At 51.5% G+C, this 20833-nt stretch overlaps 9 protein-coding genes across 9 annotated transcripts; 5 read left to right on the top strand and 4 right to left on the bottom strand.

Moving 5' to 3' along the window:
• Positions 1–223: 223 nt before the first annotated feature.
• On the top strand, positions 224–1298 carry CTAM01_08930 (uncharacterized protein; the record flags this gene model as incomplete). The annotated part of the gene is made up of 3 exons (XM_060524950.1): positions 224–278; positions 329–918; positions 984–1298. 3 exons carry the CDS (start codon positions 224–226, stop codon positions 1296–1298), a joined length of 960 nt encoding a protein of 319 aa, XP_060380390.1.
• Positions 1299–1713: 415 nt separating this feature from the next.
• On the bottom strand, positions 1714–4506 carry CTAM01_08931 (ATP-dependent DNA helicase PIF1; the record flags this gene model as incomplete). Its single annotated transcript, XM_060524951.1, has 8 exons — positions 1714–2069; positions 2142–2334; positions 2413–2532; positions 2594–3521; positions 3606–3916; positions 3974–4002; positions 4062–4421; positions 4485–4506. The coding sequence occupies 8 exons, from the start codon at positions 4504–4506 to the stop codon at positions 1714–1716; spliced, it is 2319 nt and encodes a 772-aa protein (XP_060380391.1).
• A 1131-nt stretch (positions 4507–5637) lies between these two features.
• CTAM01_08932 (glycolate oxidase) lies at positions 5638–7097 on the top strand (the record flags this gene model as incomplete). Its single annotated transcript, XM_060524952.1, has 2 exons — positions 5638–5725; positions 5779–7097. The coding sequence occupies 2 exons, from the start codon at positions 5638–5640 to the stop codon at positions 7095–7097; spliced, it is 1407 nt and encodes a 468-aa protein (XP_060380392.1).
• A 413-nt stretch (positions 7098–7510) lies between these two features.
• Positions 7511–9366, bottom strand: CTAM01_08933 (TNA1 is necessary for nicotinic acid import into the cell; the record flags this gene model as incomplete). The annotated part of the gene is made up of 6 exons (XM_060524953.1): positions 7511–8104; positions 8213–8449; positions 8511–8643; positions 8703–8910; positions 8982–9098; positions 9168–9366. 6 exons carry the CDS (start codon positions 9364–9366, stop codon positions 7511–7513), a joined length of 1488 nt encoding a protein of 495 aa, XP_060380393.1.
• Positions 9367–10662: 1296 nt separating this feature from the next.
• CTAM01_08934 (fungal cellulose binding domain-containing protein) lies at positions 10663–11680 on the bottom strand (the record flags this gene model as incomplete). Its single annotated transcript, XM_060524954.1, has 3 exons — positions 10663–11000; positions 11072–11287; positions 11362–11680. 3 exons carry the CDS (start codon positions 11678–11680, stop codon positions 10663–10665), a joined length of 873 nt encoding a protein of 290 aa, XP_060380394.1.
• A 1288-nt stretch (positions 11681–12968) lies between these two features.
• On the top strand, positions 12969–14082 carry CTAM01_08935 (cellulosome enzyme; the record flags this gene model as incomplete). Its single annotated transcript, XM_060524955.1, has 4 exons — positions 12969–12973; positions 13089–13235; positions 13294–13642; positions 13711–14082. The coding sequence occupies 4 exons, from the start codon at positions 12969–12971 to the stop codon at positions 14080–14082; spliced, it is 873 nt and encodes a 290-aa protein (XP_060380395.1).
• A 1913-nt stretch (positions 14083–15995) lies between these two features.
• CTAM01_08936 (uncharacterized protein) lies at positions 15996–16503 on the top strand (the record flags this gene model as incomplete). Its single annotated transcript, XM_060524956.1, has 2 exons — positions 15996–16315; positions 16374–16503. 2 exons carry the CDS (start codon positions 15996–15998, stop codon positions 16501–16503), a joined length of 450 nt encoding a protein of 149 aa, XP_060380396.1.
• Positions 16504–17511: 1008 nt separating this feature from the next.
• Positions 17512–19156, top strand: CTAM01_08937 (PCI domain-containing protein; the record flags this gene model as incomplete). The annotated part of the gene is made up of 4 exons (XM_060524957.1): positions 17512–17595; positions 17654–17710; positions 17764–18483; positions 18539–19156. The coding sequence occupies 4 exons, from the start codon at positions 17512–17514 to the stop codon at positions 19154–19156; spliced, it is 1479 nt and encodes a 492-aa protein (XP_060380397.1).
• Positions 19157–19348: 192 nt separating this feature from the next.
• Positions 19349–20405, bottom strand: CTAM01_08938 (serine hydrolase; the record flags this gene model as incomplete). Its single annotated transcript, XM_060524958.1, has 2 exons — positions 19349–20067; positions 20198–20405. 2 exons carry the CDS (start codon positions 20403–20405, stop codon positions 19349–19351), a joined length of 927 nt encoding a protein of 308 aa, XP_060380398.1.
• Between the last annotated feature and the right edge of the window lie 428 nt (positions 20406–20833).

Genomic DNA, 20833 nt, shown 5'->3' on the forward strand with positions numbered 1-20833 from the left:
GCGGTCGACTGAATTGGATAGACATGCATCGGCATCAACTCGGTAAACGGACGGGTCGCAGTCCGGGTGAAACAGAGTGACGTGACGCTTAAACCAGATCACGAGTGCACAAACCCAGAAGTATGGCTTTCATCTCCTCTTTCTCCTCTCTCCTTTCTTTCTGACGATTTGAGCATCGCTTCTCGAAAAGCACCTTGACTTACAGCAGTAGAATATACCAAAAATGACCGCGTGGGAAGTGAATGGCAAAGTCGCGCTCGTGACCGGTGCTGGATCAGGTTGGCATCCTTACCCCCTTTTCGAAGTTACCAATACTAACAGAGTTCAGGTATCAACCATGCGCTGACCAGAGCCCTTCTAGAGTCGGGTTGTTCAGTCGTCATGGCGGATTTGAGACTACGTCCCGAGGCCGAATACACACTCAAGAAATACCCCCATCCCCCAATCAAGCCTGGCACTGCGTCGGCTATCTTCCATCAGACAGACCTCACCGACTGGTCTCAGATCAACAAACTGTGGGACGCCGCACTCGAGACATATACGCGAGTCAATTTGCTCATCAACGGAGCCGGAATCTATGATCCCCCATCCAGCGACTTTTGGAACCCGCCTGGGATCTCGCCTCTGTCCCGAGACCAAGCCGATGCTAAAGTCGGCATTTATCAGGCTTACGCCATCAATACCATTGCCCCTATCAGACTTGCCCAGATCGCCGTCGAATACTGGCTCCGTCCCGAAAATCGGCATCTTGCAGGCAACATCCTCTGGGTCGCCAGTATGGCGGGCTACGTCCATGGTCTCCTTACACCGTTCTACTACTCGAGCAAGGCTGCCGTTGTCAGCATGTGCAAGTCTCTTGGCTCTTTGAACAAGATTGCCGGCATTAGAAACGCCGCAATCTGCCCGGGAGTAGTCGATGTAAGTTTCAACCTGCCTCAAATCCGTAATGTTCACATACAAAGAGTGCTGATAGCCGGCTGCAGACCCCAATCTTCCACGCCTCCTACAGCCGAGAGCGTGTACATGCCGACGACTTGATGCTAAGCGTTGACGAAGTGGTCAACGTTGCCATATCAGCCATCCGTGACTCGAAATACGGCGACGGGAACGTTATAGAGGTGTTCTGCGGAGGAACGAAGGAGGACCATAAGGTGTGTGTTCGGGATGTGCCCTTGGAAAACCTGTACGACGTTGAAGGTATGAAGGGCCTGGCAGCTGGAACGCACATGCTTGACAAGCAGGACGAATTCGAACAGAAGTTGAAGACGGGAGGCCTGGAATTTTCTGCAAAGATCTAGGAGCGGACACGGGTTGGACAGATAGAACATCAGTCTGCATAGGAACAATCCACTGCCGCAGGTACCGTTTATCGAATTTCGAACGACAAGGCAGGCAGGGCAGTGACACCAGGATGATACTCCTCTTAATCTCCTAGGCCAAGGTTGGACGACTTCGCGGGCTATTCCATAGCGTTTCAGTGGGAATGAAGATGTAATCATACTGCAGTACTTCGGGCGCACATCCGTATCCTGTGACTTTCCCTACAGTATAGTAGGTATACCATCAGGGGCTGCCTACTACTTTAGCTAGCAGTTGAGCCAACTCCAACCAATGCCATAAATGCCCTTTCCCCTTCTTCCAGCCGCACTTCGAGCATAAGCCCAGGATCGATCAATTCTGTGTAGAGTCTTGGCTTGGATCCCTGACCTGAGCTCAATTTCCCTCAGCGCTCCTCTCAAGCTCTTCCAGAAACCTCCTCACTTCGGAATCCAGTTCCAAGCCCGACTGAAGCATGTATTCATCGGTGCCTTCTATTTGCAGACCTTGGAGAGATCGGGCACGGCTGAGCGCTACGTATGCTTGGCCCTTTTCAAAGACAGAGCCCAGGTCAATGATTAAGCGGTCAAGAGACAGACTCTGGCTCTTATGGATGGTCATGGCCCAGCCTGGAGCGAGAGGTAGCTGTGTCCGAGATACGAGCATGTGCGGGTGTTTGGTGCCGAGTTCGTTTACTGCGCAATCCGGGCCAATGACGCGGCGTTGGCCGTTGTTGAATTCGACCTCGGGATCTTCATTGAGTCAGCCGATATGAGGAAAAAATGAAGAGATTGTCCCAGCAGCTGAGCGGGATTTCTACTCACATAATTCAGGCGCACCTTTGTCCGTTAAGAACATTTCCGTCAGACGAAAACGTTCCATAGCAGCATCGAAAGCTGACAAATCCTTCTTGTAGTTTTTTCGCTTAGGTTCTGTGGGACGTTCAAACTTGGAGCGTGAGACAAAGCCGCAGATTTTGCCCTGACTGCCGTTACACAGGCCGCTGTCTAGATCAATCTGGTGCATACAAGTTACGAGGTTAGTGAATCTAGCGACAAACGTTTATATGCAACAATTGCTTGCGGAGGATCTTACGTTTGCAAGCAATATGACGGGCATATTGAGCTTCAACTCTAGAAATTGGGCATAGCGATGGTCGCCCAAGCGGGACAACGGTTGCCGCGAAGGAGGTGCTTCAGGGTCCGAATCTCGCATCTGGATAATGTACTTTGTTAATAACCCTTACTTTGAAGATTTTAGAGTCGCGCCTAGTTACAGCTCGACGGATGAGATAGCCAGCACTTGCCGTGTAGTAATCGATCAGACGATCAAGTTCTTCATCTGTGCTATTATTTGTATTGGCATAATCGAGACACCAATATTTCCGGGACGGGCTAAGGAGCTGTTTGAGCTGAGATTCGTTATGCTCTTGAGCTTGCAGTCTATGACTGAACAAACGAGTTGCGTTCTCAACCTGGGCAGGATGATTTAGCAGTAGGTCGATATCTCTCTGGCTGAGAACTTCGCCTAACCGGCATGTCTGAAGAATCCTGACAAAGTCCTCGTCTGTTTGTCGATGAACCTTCTTCAGGTGGACGTACTTGAAGTTGCACCTCACCCACTCAGAAGACTTGAAGGCCCATTTGTCGTGCTCCATGAAATACCCATGAGTATTCTGCTGCGGCCCTTCATCGCTGACTCCTTGAGGGCAGAAATATGAACGGACTGAGTTCCCGACCTTTTCCTGTTGCATTTCCGAGCCACATTCAAGACAATGCTGGAATGGCTCTACCGGAGGCAGCTGACAGAAATCCCCAACAGCGATGACCTGGACGCCGCCAAAAGCGCCCCGAACCTCCATCTGACTCTGGGGGTTATTCGGGGCTGCTTTGCGTCGAATTCGTCCCATGACCTGACCAAGTCGTTGAAAGAACTGATTCTCGACCATGCTGATTTCGTCGATGATAAGAACATGGGTACCAACTATTCGATTCTTGTTTTTCTTGTGTCGCGACTTTCCCACTAGTATACCGAATGGCTCTGAGAAATCATCCGGTGTCCAGCCCGCGTAATTCCACATCGTTCTACCACCGATGTTGACAGAAGCGATGCCGGTAGGTGCGATTAGGTGGACTTTTCGTTCCTTCGCTTTGAACATCTTGTGCAAGGCCTTTACGAGGACAGACTTGCCGCAGCCGCCTGATCTACGTGCGTATGAAGTTAGTAGATGATTATTGGGTTATTGACGCCACGCGTTGGACCATCATTCGGCCACCTTGCTTACGCACCCAGTGATGAAAAGATTATGTCCAGCCATGGCAAGATCCATGGCGGCTTGTTGTTCCTGGCAAAGAGGAGGCTCGCAAGGGTCTGGTGCTGGGTCGAAGCTCTGGGCTTGGGGCTCGCCCGCATCAGCAGCTATGGCTGCAACATCGCTAGGCGCAGCACTGCCAGGTATACGGCTGTTAGGCGTGGGAGGAGTATACCGAGGTGTGCTCTCATATATGTTTGGCGATGCAGTACAAGGTTGCGGTTGAGGTACAGACCTTGGCTCTTCTGCCTCGAGCTTTTCTGTCAACTTGTTACGCAGGAGATCCACCTATGACAAAACCCATCAGACATACTCTTTGTATCGCAAAGCAGAATGGTGTCTCACAGCGTCTTTGTACGTTGTTGTTTTCTTGTCTGCGTTCAAGCAGTCAGCCCGGGGAACTGGTTTTTGCAATGTTCGAGGTGTAACTTACGCCCTGCCCCTGGATATCTTTCAACCAACGGCTGACATTTGCCCCAACTTTCGAATATACCGGTTTCCGTTCCATTCCATACCACGTAGTACTTTTTGGCGCCGGAAAGTTCTTTTGGTATGCCCGACGTGTACTTTCTCATCATGTCGTTCACTTTGTCTGCTACTGACGTTTGTGGGGGGTTATTGGAAGGCTCAGCATCTTTCTCTGCTTGAGAGCCGGAGCTAGCTTCGTGATGGTCATCGTCAGTGTCGCCGTGTCTCGTCAAGTCATTGTGGTCGGGTTCGGGTTGGAATCGCTGTCTTTTGGGTGATGGTGGGGAGAGGGAACCGCCCGGCGCGCGTTTGGGCCCGAAATGGACTAGTCATTGGAATCTTAGCCATGTTTTTTGTATGATGGGACTTGTAGTCGAGTTTTACGAACGTGTGGTTTGTTTGAAGGCCATTTCAGTTAGCCCTTTTTTGCGCGACGGTCAGAAAGATCCCGCGTCATGAGGCGGAGAGGCTCTGGCATGATCGCGTAAATTTCATATTAAATGAGACAGACGCGTCGCGGACTGATTAGATTGGGTGGTATTAAGCTCCCAAAGGCTCGGGCCACCCGTTCACAAGTATGGGGCTCGGCTGAACCAGAGCAAATGCTCCGTGTTCGCAAAGTAAGGCACACTAGAAACTATTGACCCTAGAGAAAGGAGAGGATTAGTTACGGTAGAATTCTTCTTTGTTGACCAACAATGTCACACATCAACGCGCAATCCAACGCCATTGGAACGGGAAGTTTATGACGTCTATGGTTCACGGCATTTGGTGCTAAGTCTCTAGGAGAACTAGCCCCAGAACGGCTAGGGAGCTGAGGAACCAACATGCACTGCACCGGCGCACACACCCATGGAGTCTGTACCAGCTTCCTGCTAACACTGCACCCTCATTCCGTACAACTATCCATACAACCAACATTGAATCCAACGCGTATTTCCGATCATCATTCCCGCCATGCACTGCTGGTCCCCCGCACGAAGCGAGTCAGCTACTAGCAGGGACCCCATTCCGGGGCCCCGGACAACTCCCGAGCCTCACCCCCAGCTCCAACGTCGTCGCCGGACACTTCTCCGCCCAAACCTGGTAACAGCCGACGACTAACATCCTCGACGCCGCAAACATCGTCACCTTCTAGCGAATTGGATTTCGTAACATGGCGGAGCCGCACCACTTTTTCGCGGGGATTCCACTGCGAAAAGCAAGCTATGGCTTGAGTGGGGGAGCAGCTTTGTCTCGAATCGGTCCAGAAGCGGCGTCATGGGGTCGTGGACCAACGCCAACATGACCCCCACCTTAGGTCTGGTTGGCGTAGATTCGTGGGGTCAATGTGCCGTCAGTGGAGATGTTTGACATCGTGAGCCTTTCGCGGGGTGAAAGGACCAAGCTTGGTCTGTACGATGGGTCTATCTCAACTTTCCAAGGTGCCTCTGGGGATGGGGAAAACGTTGGATCTGCCCAAGCTATCAATGCCAATCTCTCGTGCATCTTGCTCCCTTATTCTCGCTCAAAATCACTGATAATCATCAGTCATCATCACCATGGTTGTTAGCGGTACGGAGGTTGCGAAGAACAACACCAAAGACTCGTGCTGGGTCGTTGTGCATGGCCAAGTATGGGACGTCACAGGTACGCACATGCTCCGGTACCCAGCTTCACATTGCCCGCTCACACTAGACTAGACTTCCTTGATGAGCACCCAGGCGGCGCAAAACTCATCATCAAATGCGCTGGCCGAGACGCGACAGAAGACTACGACTCCATCCACAACCCAGACCTCATCACAGAGACCCTATCACCAGATCGCTGCCTGGGTCCCGTAGACCCAGCAACACTACCAGAGCCGCAAGATGCCTCGTCGAACGCTCCCGAAAAGCAAAAGCCTGCTTTCCCACATTTAGGAGCCATCATCAACGCCGACGATTTTGAAAAGGTCGCGGAGAAGTACCTCTCGCCCATGGGCTGGGCGTACTACTACTCAGGCGCAGAAGACGAACAGAGCCTTGACGACTCGCGCCGCATATTCCGCAAGCTCGCCCTCCGCCCGCGCATTCTCCGAAACGTCGACTCCATCTCCACGTCCACCAATATCCTCAGCCTCCATACTTCACTACCTTTCTACATTTCGCCTACTGGACAGGCCAAGTACGCCCACTCCGAAGCCGAGACGATTCTCTCGAGGGCTGCGGGCAAGGAAGGGATCATGTACTGTATGCCCACCAAGCCGAGCGCGTCGGTCGAGTCCATCTTCGGCGCCAGGGTAAACGAAGCACAGTCATTGTTTTTTCAGCTGTACGTTGATCGGAACCGGGATAAGGCACAAGCTACGATTCGGAAGGCAGAGAGGTTGGGTGCCAAAGCGATCTTTGTGACGGTCGATTCGCCAGTCATCGGCAAACGTGAGCGCGATGAAAGGCTGACTGTTGGCGATGAACCCCTTTCAGAACCCAGCGGCCTGGCGAAGACAACGGCTTCTGGGTTACTGAATGCGGGGTTGACGTGGGCCGATTTGACATGGATAAGGCAGACGACCTCGTTGCCGATTGTCATCAAGGGGATTCAGTCTGTTGAAGACGCCGTCATCGCTCACGAGCACGGCGTGGATGGCATCGTGCTATCGAACCACGGAGGAAGGTCGCAGGATACGGCGCAGGCTCCCATGCTGACGCTCCTTGAAATTCGTAGATACGCGCCGCACCTCCTCTTTCCTGAGACAAGAGCCAAATTCCAGGTATTTGTCGACGGTGGCATCAGACGCGGTACGGATGTCCTAAAGGCTATTGCTCTTGGTGCCACAGCTGTTGGCATTGGTCGGCCGTTCTTGTACTCGATGACGGCTGGCTATGGCGAGGCTGGTGTCAGGCGGTTGGTGCAGATCCTAAGACATGAGCTACAGACTAATATGGCGCTCGCGGGTGCCACGAGTGTGGAAGAAATTGTTCCTGAGATGGTTAATAGCGAACGTGCTGAGAAGGAAGTTACAGGGAGGGTGAAGTTGTAGACTAGTTCAAGGGCTATGTGTTAACTGAGATCGCCGACAAGTACTATGTTTCTCCGTAACAAGGAGCCTTCTCACCATAGATTCTATCTAATTCACTTTAATAATGATCTCATTGCTTGTGTTCCGTGGTAGAAAAGCGCATCGCGGGAAATTCTGCTACGTCAAAGATAAGAAGTGACCACTCAGCTTGCTAGGCAATCATTCTCCATACTGAGGCGCGATGTAACAGCTAGCTCAGTTGTTGTCAGAAGGGATAAGTCCACGAGCACGGAGTTCATGGCCAATTGTCTTGAACTTAATTTAATTTCAAAAGCTTGTAGAAGCTTAAGGCAGTGTCAACACCATTAAACATAGCGAATAAATCCTTCCTCAAGACTATTAGCTGAACATAAGGGCATTCCCCAGTAGAAGCTTCAAATGAGATATCTGAACCCTCCAGCGACCTGCGCCTGCGTCGGTCCATGCTTCCCCGTGTCCTCGCCCCGGTCCAACTTGGCATTCAACCTTCTCAACCAAATCCTCGTCACCGTGGCGAATCCAATCGCCAAACCTGTCGCCGCAATATTCACAATAAACGCCGTAACGTATCTCGGCGCACCATAATACAGATAACTACCCCAGATATTCGGCGTGTTACACATGGCGTTGATAAGGGCAATGGCACTCGCACGCTTGACCGAAGGTTGGGCTAGACTACCAGTGATCCAAGAGAGCACGACCACCGCGGCAGCGTAGAAAGAACCGGGGAGAAGCATCATGGCAACGTAGCGTGCTGCCGTGTTGGTTGTTGAGACGGCGATGATGTTGGCGACGAGGGTGATGCATAGGGGGATGACGATATGAAGGAAACGTTCTTGTTTGCGGTCTGAGTGGAAGCCGTTTAGGAGCATGGTGATGACGCAGAGGAGGAAGGGGGGCGCGGTGAGGGCGTAGGTCATTGTGCGGGAGAAGCCGAGGCCGCCGACGACGGAGGGGAAGAAGTTTGCGACGGCGCCGACGATGTAGGTCTGATGGTCCGGGTGAGTTAGCAAAGTTGTTCATGGTGTGCCAGAGACTTCTCTAACCTCTTCGGAAAGGTGCTTGGAGCGGGCGGATAGGTGAGGTGTGCGACTTACAGAGTAAAGGACTCCCATGAGCATCCAGGTCTTTGGGTCCGTGACGGCCATCATGAAACCCTTCATAGCGGTGACTTCGCTGGAATTATCTTCCTGGCCCTGATCTGCGGCGAAGTTGTACTGCACCCATTCGCACTCCAGTTGGGTCAGAGTGGGAATCTTCTTGTTGGAATTGGGCAGGATGCATGCGAACGGAATGGCCAAGCCGACGGTGATGACGCCCTCTACGAGGAAGAGCTGTGGTTTACATGATTAGACCGAGAAGGCTTCAGATAAAGAAGAGAGAACAGGCACATACCCAACGCCAACCTGCAAGTCCGTGTGCACCATCTAGGTTCAGGATGGCGATGGCGAAGAGACCGCCGAATGCATTGCCCAGCTGGGAACCAGAATAGAGGATGGCAGTCCGCAAGGCAAATTGCTTTCGGTTACTAGAGAGACACAGATCAACATCGCTTGGGACCAAGAGCACATGATTGGGATCGCTTACTAGAACAGGGAGAGGAAGTATAGTGCGCCAGGAAAGAAGATGGCCTCAACGAAGCCAAGGAAGAAGCGCGCCATCAGTAGGCCTTCGTAGTTATGCACCACGGCCATGAGGGAAGAAATAACACCCCATGCGGCCATGCCACAGCAGATGTACGCCCCGGGCCACTTGATCTTGCCGACAATCATGTTCGAGGGAACTTGCATGAGGACTGCAGAGCTTCCGCGTTAGCCAGGGTTTGAGAAAAGTGTTTCTGCGACTGAACGGATTGGAAGTTCTCACTATAGCCAACAAATAGAATGCTGACGGTTGTCTGGTACTCGACTTGGCTCAGGTTCAGGTCTGTGGTGATGTCGGCGAGCTTTGCGCTGGCAATGTTCTGGCGGTCGAGGTAGTTAACTTTAATTATCAGATATGTTAGTCGTGTCCTCTGGGAGTGGATGATTGGAGTACGCGGGTTGCACTCACGGATGTACATGATGACCATGATGGGCATGATCACCAAGTCCATTTTCAACGTCGCCTTCTTGCCAATTCTCTCATACTCCTCCTGACTCAAGGCCGCCAAGCTGGCTGGCATGATGAGGTTGCCGCCATGCTGGCTTAGCTTATCGGCGTTGACGTCCTCGACCTGGTCCGAAGACCTCTCTGTCTTGTCCATATCCATGGTTGTTTATTGGTCCAAGACTGAGTACAGCTTACTCCTCTCGTGGCTCAGGTATCGGATAGCAACTGGGATTGAGGAAGTTGGCGAGGTGACAGACAAGGAGACCTGCCTATAAGAAGCCAAACATGCGGCGGTCAAAAGACGTGGGAAGGCCCTGAACTTAACCTCCTTTTCCCCGGACCCGTCAACCTTTGAACAACCTCCCATTCCTTCTCCTCGTCCCACAATCATCTTCTTCCCTTCATTTTCCCCCTATCCCCAGGCAAACGTGGAGAACAATCCAAACGCGGGGAAACGACCCCATGGGGTAGGGCCTAGCATGGCAGCATTCAAACGATGCCTTTGTTCCTTGCTGCTTGGTCATCCCTGAACCCCCCAAATATCAGCCGACTTTCTCGTCGGACCGCCCCCACCTTGCAGCTCCCCGGCATCAGATCCGGCGTTAGGACAGAAGGAATATGGGATTTCTTGGACACCTGGGGCCAGGGATGTTTGCGGGACTATGTGGGGGTCATACGTTGGGGATCATGGGGTAACTCTCTTTTACCGTCCTGGGGATGGTGAGCTCTCCATTTCCCTCGAGCTTTCAAGGATCAGTACGGTTAGCTTAAGAGCCATAGCCATGATTGGATGTGCTCGGCCCTCGCACTACTCACCTATACCGTGCCTTGGTAATACTTCTTTCTATAGAATGGAACTGCACTGTGAGATCTCAAGGAGGATGAAAGATGACCAAGACCTAGGTTGGCGGTAGACCTTAGAGGTGCCTTCCCCACCTCCACGGTCGTCACCATTATTCCATCCGTTCTCGTCTGTGACCCCCACCTCGGCACCCCTTTTCCAACATACATGAATCGTTGACCGCTTGGTCAACCATCCGTGGCTTGGACTGGGATCTCACTCCCACGAGACTACAAGCAGCATCGAGGCAATCTGAGTCCAGGATTGAAAAGTAATTGTATAGCGTAGGCCGCCCATTACTTATATCTTGATTCCTCATCTAATATGAATCTTGCCCACAAGTCAAACCTGGGGTTAGCTCATCTGATTCTCAGCTCTGGGCAGCTTGATTAGGATTGTGATAATATAAAGTTCTTTGGTTATGGCAAGTAAAGTTTTATTCTCAAAGTTGTACAATAGAATGAAAGCAACACTTAGGCAACGCCTCAAGTAGCATCTCAACACAGAGCAGGAGCCTCTTTCCCGACATACTTCGTCAACCATCTGGCGGAAGTAACACCAGAGGCAGAGCCTATGTCGCGCATTGCCGGTATATAGGCTCGGTATACAGGCTCATCAGCGACGGAGCTTAGCGCATCCAGCAGTAGCCTTTGCACTAGGAGTAGCAGAACGAGTAGCAGTGATCAGGGTCGTCGAAGGCAGACTGCTTGGGACCGCCTCAGCTGCCGAGGTGTTGTTGACGTCGCTCGATCCGCCGGACCACACAGCAGGACCAGGCATTGGGAAAGCCTTGTATCCGTTGTAAAGACTGAAGCTCACGTAAGGGTCGGTGTACTTGTACGCGCCAGGGAATTTGACCAGAGGGCTAGGGATGCCGTTGCCGCCTCCTGTGACCTTGATCTGGACGCAAGACACGAAGTGCTCAGGCTCGTGGTCAAACGACTTGTGGACGCCTGGGAGAGTTTGTTAATTTATCATGATACAAATGACGTACGCAAATTTGAAGCCAATATCAAATTCTTACCGATGTGCTCAAAGCGCAGGAGATACTCCCCTGAAGGCGTATCCTTGGGAATGGTGGCGGTAAGAGTGTTCTTGTCCCAAGTACACCAAGCGTCTTTGGTGAAGTCGCCACTCTGGGTGCAAACGCCAGTCTCGCCAATCTTGAACCAGTCACCTGAGCCGTCGTAGTCCTTGACGCTGCCATCGGGGGCTTTCGACATGTAGTACAGAGCAGGTCCTATAGTAATTGGATGCAGATGTTAGTCAACGTGCAACGTCGAGGCGAATCACGCGGCGACAGAGTCTTCTAACCAGGGTGCTGCATGGTGGCGCCTACGCCAAGCTTAACCGTAACGTCGCTTCCCGCAGTGACGTCGAGGACCTCCGTCTTGGCGGCGTTGGTGTAAGCTCCCTGGTTGCATCTGCTGTCCGGGCCGTCGATGTAGGAACCATCGCGAATATCGGCGGCGGGGTTGTTCGAGAACTTGATCGGATTATACTTGGTGGCACGGGTGAAGTCTCGGATGTACTGGAAAGACTTTCCGGCGGTACCGTCTTGAACCACGGTGTCGAAGAAGTAATGAGCGGATGCCACCTGGGCAACGGCCAAGACAACAGGAGTGAACTTCATTGTGACAAAAGATGTTGCGTTGTATGGAATGGATAGACCAAAAGAGTGAAAAGAAGTAGAAACAAGAACGAATGAGGCATATGGGTTGAACGGAATGGACAATGACGGAAGAACCAACCTTTTTTGTATTTTATATCAGGAATTGTCGTATCTAGATCCACTGACTTGCGAACTAATAAGGGACACTTCGCACTACAACATCGCAGTCTTGAGGCCCGATGTTTCAAACAAATTGGGTATTTGGTGATGCCGCGGAGTCCTTCAATCAGAGCTATGGCCATCTCCAGACAACGATGCTGTATCTACTGCAGTACAGTCGTTACGAGCTTAGACCTCTATACTTCCTCATAACGACTGGCCCAGATTTTCAAACAAGATTTAAGGCTCAATCACGGCCAAAAAAGCCCCTGCCGTAATTTGTAGTTGAATCACACATATTCGCCTGGCCCCTGAGTTTCATGTTCACTCTATTTCACTTACCGAAGAGGGACTAGGAAGCCCCAGCTTCGCTGCTATGCGAGCAGTTCGGACGTTCCCGAGACTAGATCACCAATGTTTCTATGGGAGCGATTTGTTTTCTCTCCCTGCTCCAATGAGCGCCACGGTAGCTTGGTAACAATGACATGAGCACAGCATCATTTCGAATATATTGTCAAGACTCCTCAATTCTGGGTCCGGAGGGCTAGCATGCACCAAAATCCGTAAGTCCTAGAAACGAGCAATCAGAATGGCTTTCGGACTGATTACTATCTTGCCAAAGGGGATGCGAGATTCCCGCGTTGTTCGGTAGTTTCTTGAATGCCCCATGTATATGAGAACCGCAAAGCTCCCGGAATTGTCGTTTTTCTTGGCACGCGGATTCGGCCCACTCCCACATTCCTTTCGATATCGAACATCACATTCTTTCTTTGTTCATGATTTGCTGATTAGATGTCACCTTTCACAACTTTGCTTGGTGTTGTCGGCCTAGGCGCTTTGGCACTTTGGCAGGTTACCGTCGACACCACCTCCAAGTTGCAAAAGATCGAGGGATTTGGCTTCTCTTAAGCTTTTGGGCATGCCAAGGAGTTCCAGAACGCACCCACGGCCCTTCAGGAGGGGGCTCTCGATCTACTTTTCAGCCCTATCAAAGGTGCCGGGTTCAGCATCATCCGCAATCGCATTGGTTCCGGCGGCAAAGGAGACAGCATTCTTCCCACGAGCCCTGGATCGCCTGCAGGTAAGCCGACTTATACCTGGGACAACGACGACAGCGGTCAGGTATGGTTCACAAAGCAGGCCGTCAGCTATGGGGTGAATAAAATCTACACTGACGCTTGGAGTGCTCCTGGATTCATGAAGACGAGTGGTAATGAAGCGACGGGAACGCAAGTAGTCGCTTGAGTGGCTACTCTCTAACACGCTCTAGATACTTATGCGGCACAACCGGCCATACCTGCTCCTCTGGCGATTGGCGACAAGCCTATGCCGGCTTCCTCGTGCAGTATGTCAAGTACTACCAGCAAGCCGGGCTCAACATTACCCACCTAGGCTTCCTTAACGAGCCCGACTTCTCGTAAGCATCAGAACCCCCCTTAAAGCTAGGGACATGGACTGACTACCACACTACCCAGCCCTGGATACTCTCAGGTGCAAATAAGCTTCAATGCCCAGGAGTCCACCTCTTTCATCCCCACTCTGTCCAAAGCCGTTCAATCTGCCGGTCTCAAGACCGCAGTCACTTGCTGTGATGCTTTCGGCTGGGCTTCAACCGTCAAATACACCAACGCTCTCGTTGCCGCTGGTATGGAATCCTACTTGGGTCTAATCACCTCACTCACCTACTCAGGCGACGCCAACACCGCTCTCAACACTGAGCTGTCTTCTTGGGTCACCGAATCTGGCATCACGACAGCCTTTGACCTGGCCTGGTTCAAGAATGGAGGCGCCACAGAGGGCATGACCTGGGCCAACAAGATTGCCGTTGGCATCATAAATGCCAATCTCCTGCCTATCTTTACTGGGAGGGCTTTGAACTCAAGCAGCTGCAGTACGATTCCCACCTCGTCGATACGCAGGATGGTAAGACCGCGACGCCGTCGGCTAACTTCTGGGCATTCGCCATGTGGTCGCGGCACATCCGGCCCGGCGCGCAGATATTACAAACGTCGGGCATGGTGGCATCCGACGTCTTGACCACAGCAGTCAAAAACAAAGATGGGTCTATTGTGATCATCTCCACAAACAATGGCAGCGCTGCTAAGGCTGCCAACGTCTCACTCAAGGGGTTCACTCCCAAGGCTGCAAGCGCATGGGTCACTGACAACAGCCACAAGCCCGCTTCCACGACGGCCAGCATCTCGGGCTCAGGGGTATCCGTCGCTGTTCCTTCTAAGGACGTCGTCACTGTTAAGTTAACTTGATGGAGTCTTGGAGATGTTACCATAAGGACGTGATAATCCAGCAACATGCCAGATCTCCGGCCACTACATATGCACAGTTTATCATCTCAGGTAAAACTGTAATGACAAGAATTCTATGAAGCTATCGTTGATTCCTTAAGAACAGATCTCCATTTTCCAGGTTCTCGTCTATCAACGCCTAATGTGTGCTGGTTTCCGTATCATCATGTCGTAGATTCGTGAACGACCTCGGCGCTTGTTACACGTCTTTAAAGTGTAGTAATATTCGGTGGAAGTTGAAATCTTCTCCTATAGCCGACGCATCATCTAATCATCTAGCCAGTGTAATTCTGAAAACTTATGGGCTAGGACCGGTGTAAGTTGCCAAGGTTGAGTGTTTGAGCAGATCTAGTGGCCTAAATTATTCTTTTTCTTCATTAAATTCCATCACTCAGCCGAAGGTTGCAACATGTGGCCTTTTCCTTTGCGGGTAAAGACTTGCAAAATGTGAAGCTAACAAGACTAAGACGCTTAGCATCAACACTCGTGTTTAAGTCCTACTTTACGACTATCATACGACAGAAGTCCCGTTGAAGGAGTACAGGTCATTCGACAATGCGGATGCAGTGAAATTACAGAAGTGGCGAAGAAGCTCGAGGTCTGACACTTCCATAGATCCCAAGAATTTCGGACGCTTACCGAAGTTCGGACAATGCAGCGTGGGAAATATCGAACCCTCCCATTGAGTTGACTCGCTGAATCGGAAGAAGAGAAACTCAAGATATGTTAATATGAATAATAAAATAGGACTTCATGCAAATTCATCTTGGTGGAGTTGAGCGTGTATTTATGCAGACGGTAGTTGTTTGAGTATCGGCCCATATTTGGCGGCAAGAGGAAGCCCAGATGCAAGCCCCGGTGACACTAGCGTTGTGCAAGATCTTGCAACGATAGTCTTGTGTACCAGATGCCATTGCAAAGCACAGGTTGAGAACATTATTTTTTCTCAGAGCTCAACATTTACTATTCGTTCTGAGAGGATACGTCAGCCGGACTTATGGATTTTGCAGCTGGCATAAGAGAACCAAGCACCAGAGCTGGAACTTTCGGGTAATTTTTAATGGGGAGTCGCCTGTTGCGGCCGTGACCGCATCAAAGAAACCACATTGATCTTGGCGGTAATACGAGAAGATCGGCGGTCATTTTGTCCACATTTTTACTGCCCGATGTGACTACCAACGCAGCAAAACGACGTTGCTGTCTCTGCTGGGGTTTAGCTTTTGTGCATTCCGGGCTCTCACTTCCAGCGCTTTCTCACTCCCCTGGACTTATTGCCTCCCTGTAAGCGTCACTATTTCCAGTGGAAAGCAACACCTGCCTTGTAGGTATTACCAGCCGTGCCAGCCAAATGCCAGAATCCCGGCCTTCACTAGATAAAAGCTTTACAGAAGTTGTGGTCTTAGTGCCCCGGTCAAATTAGAGTTCGTGATCGATGTGGAGAATTGAACAGTTCATCTCATGTGCTATTTCTGGCATTACCCATGAGACAGAACCTTTCAAGAGGGGAGCAGTTGAGAGTGAGACAGAATTGCTAGTCTTTCGTGTTTACCCGCTTCCAACACTGTCATAGTTTCGTTTACGAGAACACAGTCATTTTGGGATTTGCCGGACAGGCATTCCCCACACAATGGTTACCTCCCAAGCGACGGTGACGTCGAAATCACCAACCTCGCTTGCCCGACCAAACCGACTTGGCGATGATGATCTTATGGACCGGTATCTGGAGCCCATCGCAAGTATATAACCGACCACAGCGCAGCCTCTTCCAAGCTGGACTTTTTACTTTCATACCCACCCTTACTAGTTGTGCAACAGAATCTCGACGATTGCCAACATCACCAGAAACGATCAAAGACCGACCTTGAATTGCAAAGATGAAATTCACTCTCGCTACCGTCACTGGCCTCTTCGGCGTTGCTGCCCTCGCTGCCCCAGCACCCCAAGAGACGGAAGAGCCTCGCCCGTACGAGAACATTGACATCGCCGACCTCTCTGTCCGTAAGCAGCAAAATGGAACAGTCACCAACGTCAGCTTCCTTCTCTCTGGCAACAACGCCACGGATCTGGCATGCCAGGGTGCGACCGGTGTTCCTTCCGATGTGATTACCTGCGGCGAGTCCAAGTACCGCTTCACAATCCGTCCGGGCAAGGAGACTGAGTTTGCCCTGCGCATCTACCACGAGCTTGGCCTTGCGTAAGTTACTTTTAATCATGAAACCTGAGAATGATGACGAGCTGACGAGGGCAAATAGTTTCGGCTACTGGGGCGAGGGCGATGTTTTCACATACTGCCATGCCGGTGGCCTTGGAGACTTGCTCTGCAACCAGGTCAACCCTACGACGATTGTCATTGATAGCACTCCCCCACCTGTCAACCCCTAAATATTGCTTTGTCCGCCGATAGCATAAGCTCTTCTTAGTATATAATGTTTTTCAAATACTACATAATCTGTTCCCGACCATGGAAACTAGGCCACATAAACTGTTGAGCTGCGAGCAAGAGCTTATCCTGTGGATCCCGCGCATCTGCTATCCGAAGTACTCCGAGCCAGGCGTGCGCCTACGCTGCAACTGTCCCGTACAGACACAAATAGAAGAGGCTTCGGGGTCATGGGAGTGACCATGTCATCATAATCGCGATGCCAGGCTGCGAGGGCTTTATTGAAGAAATCGCAGGTCGAATCCATTCAAGCATTCGAGAATGGGAGGTTGACGCTAATAGGATTATTTTTGTTGAAAAAATGTAGCAGGTCGAAATGACAAGCTGTGTAAAATTCTAAGGGCATGCGAAATACGTTGATGGAATATGCTTAACGGTAGACACAAGCAAAACAAGGTTGCGTCAATTGGCAATCAAGCAGTAACTTCAGTTCAGCTTCCCAGTGAGGTAATCTGAACATACGATTCCTCCTCATATCCTATGAAGTCTATGGAGAGGAGACTCATTGATTCTTTCGATATTTGATGTTGATTCTGGAACGTCGCGTACTCGCCGGCAAGAATATGATCCGTCTGCCATCCATCAACAAGAGCCAAATTAGTTAGAGGAAAGAATACCGATAGCAACTGGACCGACAGTAACTGGAAGCTACCATGCACAGACCATCGATGGAAGCGGGAAGGCAGGGCCGGGAAAAGGTACGTCCCTCCGTGCCAGCTCTGCCCCGCCTTACCTAATCCGGGTTCCTGAGCACTGCGGCCAGGGTGAGGTCAGGTAGGCACGAGCATGTTGCGTAGCTGCGGGAGCCTTCGATTCTAACAAACAACCAAATCAGCCTCACCTTCCCAACCGACAGCCTTTTCAACTGCCAATCCACCGCAGCCACGATTCCGATCTGAACTCGCGTCGCTACCTTCAACACAAACAGAACCCCCGAACTATCGCCCAGCATGTCGGAGGCAGCCTTGAAGCCCGAGAAGGACTTCTCGAAGGAGACGGACAAGCAGATCCCGGAGGCAGAGAAGCTCGCAAAGGTGCGGATTGCAGCCCGGAATTGACGTGGCTATGCAATGAATACTGATATTTGTACAGAGCGATATCTCAGCTGCCATCGAGAAGCTGAGCGTCTTGGAGAAGCAGACCCGTCAGGTGAGCAAGCTACCCCTCCCTTCCCCAGATGCTGACGTGCTAACGGAGCGCAGTCCTCAGATCTCGCATCGACATCGCGTATACTCATCGCCATTGTCAACATCACCAAGAATGCCGGGGACTGGAGCTTGATGAATGAGCAGGTTCTGATTCTCTCGAAGAAGCATGGGCAGCTCAAGCAAGCTATCACCAAGATGGTCCAGGCGGTCATGGGCTTCCTCGACTCTACCCCGAATCTCGAAACCAAGCTTACCGTCATCGAGACACTGCGGACGGTCACCGAGGGAAAGATCTTTGTCGAAGTCGAGCGTGCGCGTGTGACCAAGACTCTGTCCGATATCAAGAAGGAGCAGGGCGACCTCAAGGCGGCGACAGATATCCTCTGCGAGCTCCAGGTTGAGACGTTCGGATCTATGGACCGAAGAGAGAAGACCGAATTCATCCTCGCACAAGTCGCTCTCTGCATTGAGGTTGGCGACTGGACTCAAGCACAGATTCTAAGCAGGAAGATCAGCACCCGATACCTGTCGCGAAAGCCGAAGAAGACGCCCGAGCAGCTGGAGAAGGAGAAGAAGGAGCGCGAGAAGAAGAAGGCGAGAGGCGAGGAAGTCCCCGAAGAGAAGGAGGATGACACAACAGACCTGAAGCTGCGGTACTACGAGCAACAGATCATCCTTGCGAAGCATGATGACAAGTACCTTGATGTCTGCAAGCACTACCGCCAGGTTCTGGACACTGAGGCCGTCGAGGAAGACCCCAAGAAGCTCCACCCTGTAAGATCAATACTCTCGGCTATGACAAGCACAACTGCTTACAAACAATCTCTAGGTCCTCCAACGCATCATCTATTTCGTCATTCTTGCCCCTCACGACAACGAGCAGCACGATCTGCTGCACAGAATCCAGAAGGACTCTAGAATCGGCCAAGTCACCCAGGAGGCCGAGCTTCTTAAGCTTTTCACAGTCCACGAGCTCATGCGCTGGCCAGAGGTTGCAAAGACTTTCGGCCCTCACCTGTGCGAAACCGATGTCTTCGACGCCCAGGCCGGTCAGTCGGACGACGAGAAGGCGCACCAGCGCTGGTTGGATCTCCGCAAGAGAGTCATCGAGCACAATGTGCGTGTGGTCGCCAAGTACTACACCCGCATCCAGACTCAGCGCCTTACCCAGCTGCTGGATCTCACTGAGGACGAGACGGAGAAGTACATTAGCGAGCTGGTTACCTCCAAGACTATCTACGCCAAGATCGATCGCCCTGCGCGCATTGTGAGCTTCGCGAAGCCCAGAGATGCAGATGACATCTTGAATGAGTGGAGCTCCAACATGAAGAGCTTGTTGGGTCACCTCGAGCGTATTGATCATCTCATTACCAAGGAGGAGATGATGGCCAACATTCAGCCTGGCGCGTCCAAGTCGGGCAAGGGAAAGTCTACTAAGGCGCATTAGACGTCTGGATGGGTGCCGGGGTTTCGGCATGGGTTACGGCGTGTAATTGTAGAACACTATCTTAGACGAAGGCAATGAACCAGGCTGGGATGTGTAAAACATGCTTCGGTCTATTCTATGATGAATCAATGTCCTTGATGTACCTATCTATACCCCTACCCAATTCGTTTGTTCGTAATGTGTGACTGACATCTAAATGTTGCTCTTCGCTGTCTCTTCATCGGCAATCTTCTTGAGGAAGCCGATCAGCGGCATGGCCCACTCCTTGGTAATAGGCACGTAATGGCCCCCGGGATGGACAACGACCATCGGCTCCTCACAACGGTCCACAAGCCCCTGACTTCTTGATTCCTCAACGACAGTGTCCAAGCTACCAAGGAAATGCAGTGTAGGCGTCTTGATCTTGGGTTCGTAAGCCCACTGCAACTCCTCAGGCGGCGCAAAGAAACCAGAGTAAATGCCTGCAAACTTGAACGGCTTCCCACCGTTAGCTTCCCGCAACGCCTGCGCCGAAGCCTTCAGGTCCTCCGGCATCTTCTCATCGCGATGTGGACCCTCCAAGATGGCCGCCAGGAGCGCAGCAAAGGCACCGCCCTGGCTGAAACCCACTACACCGTCGACGCCGCCGGCCTCGCGGACCGCTTCGGCGACGGTGGAGATGCCCTGGTCCAGGAAGCGGTAAGAGCCCGAGGACTCGTCCTTGCGCCACCAGGCCCAGGCGTCGATTTCCTGGTCCTCGCCGTTGGCGGATTCGTCCGGGACGAAGCCTGGGATGTCGCGCGGGGAGAGCTGTGAGGGTCCAGTTGGGTAGAAGAGTGTTGGGGCGAGGTTGAAGGGGCCCAAGGACTTTGCGATGAGTTTCTCTAGGGCGCGGGTTTTTGAGCGGAAGAGGGGCCCGGATTGGGTGTAGCCTTGGAGTGTTAGTGAGGTTTTGATGAGATTTGGAGAGGGGTCATGAAGAAGAAATGTTGATTATGGGCTGGGTCTGGACGACTAATTTGGCGTTCTATAAAAAGTACGAGAACAGGGCACATATCTTACCGTGAAGCATGAGAATTTTAATCTCTTTCTTTCCGTTGGGCTTCTTTGCTGCTGAGCCGTTCGGGGTTGCGCCTGCTACCGTCGACATTTTGCAGGTGAAGATGTGGCTGAAGTATGAGTGGGTATTATTGACGGTCTTGGCAGAAAACTGAGAAACTCGAGAGACAGAAGCAACAGCTCTAAGACGTAAGTGAAGTGAAGTTATCATGTGTGTGTATCTACGATGTAGTTCAAAGGGCGTGTTGAGAAGTCGAAGTGTTCAGTGACAGTGTAAAGTGGATACTGACAAATCCACAGTTGACTCTTCGCCGAAAAGAAGAGGAATTGAGACGGCGATAAGGACTAGAGCCACGATAACCGATTGCATCACTCCTCGAAGTCCGATGAAGTCTCATATGGTCAATTCTAGTTTTATATCATTCTAGTACAGTACGTCATCTGTTAATTTGTTCTATCATAATCAATGGTAGAGTTATCGACTGTTCAGTGTCACGTGATACGCATGCCGTCCGTCCGAGCCTCGCTTTGTGATACTGCGACTCAACTCCAGAATTGACGACCGCCCCTCTTGGTTGTCGACTTTGAAACCTCCTCTCTCTCACGCAATGATGTCCGGCAGATGCCGCGTACAGAGTC

Source organism: Colletotrichum tamarilloi, assembly GCF_030869305.1.
Source record: "Colletotrichum tamarilloi strain Tom-12 chromosome Unknown Scaffold_33.1, whole genome shotgun sequence".
NCBI lineage: Eukaryota > Fungi > Ascomycota > Sordariomycetes > Glomerellales > Glomerellaceae > Colletotrichum > Colletotrichum tamarilloi.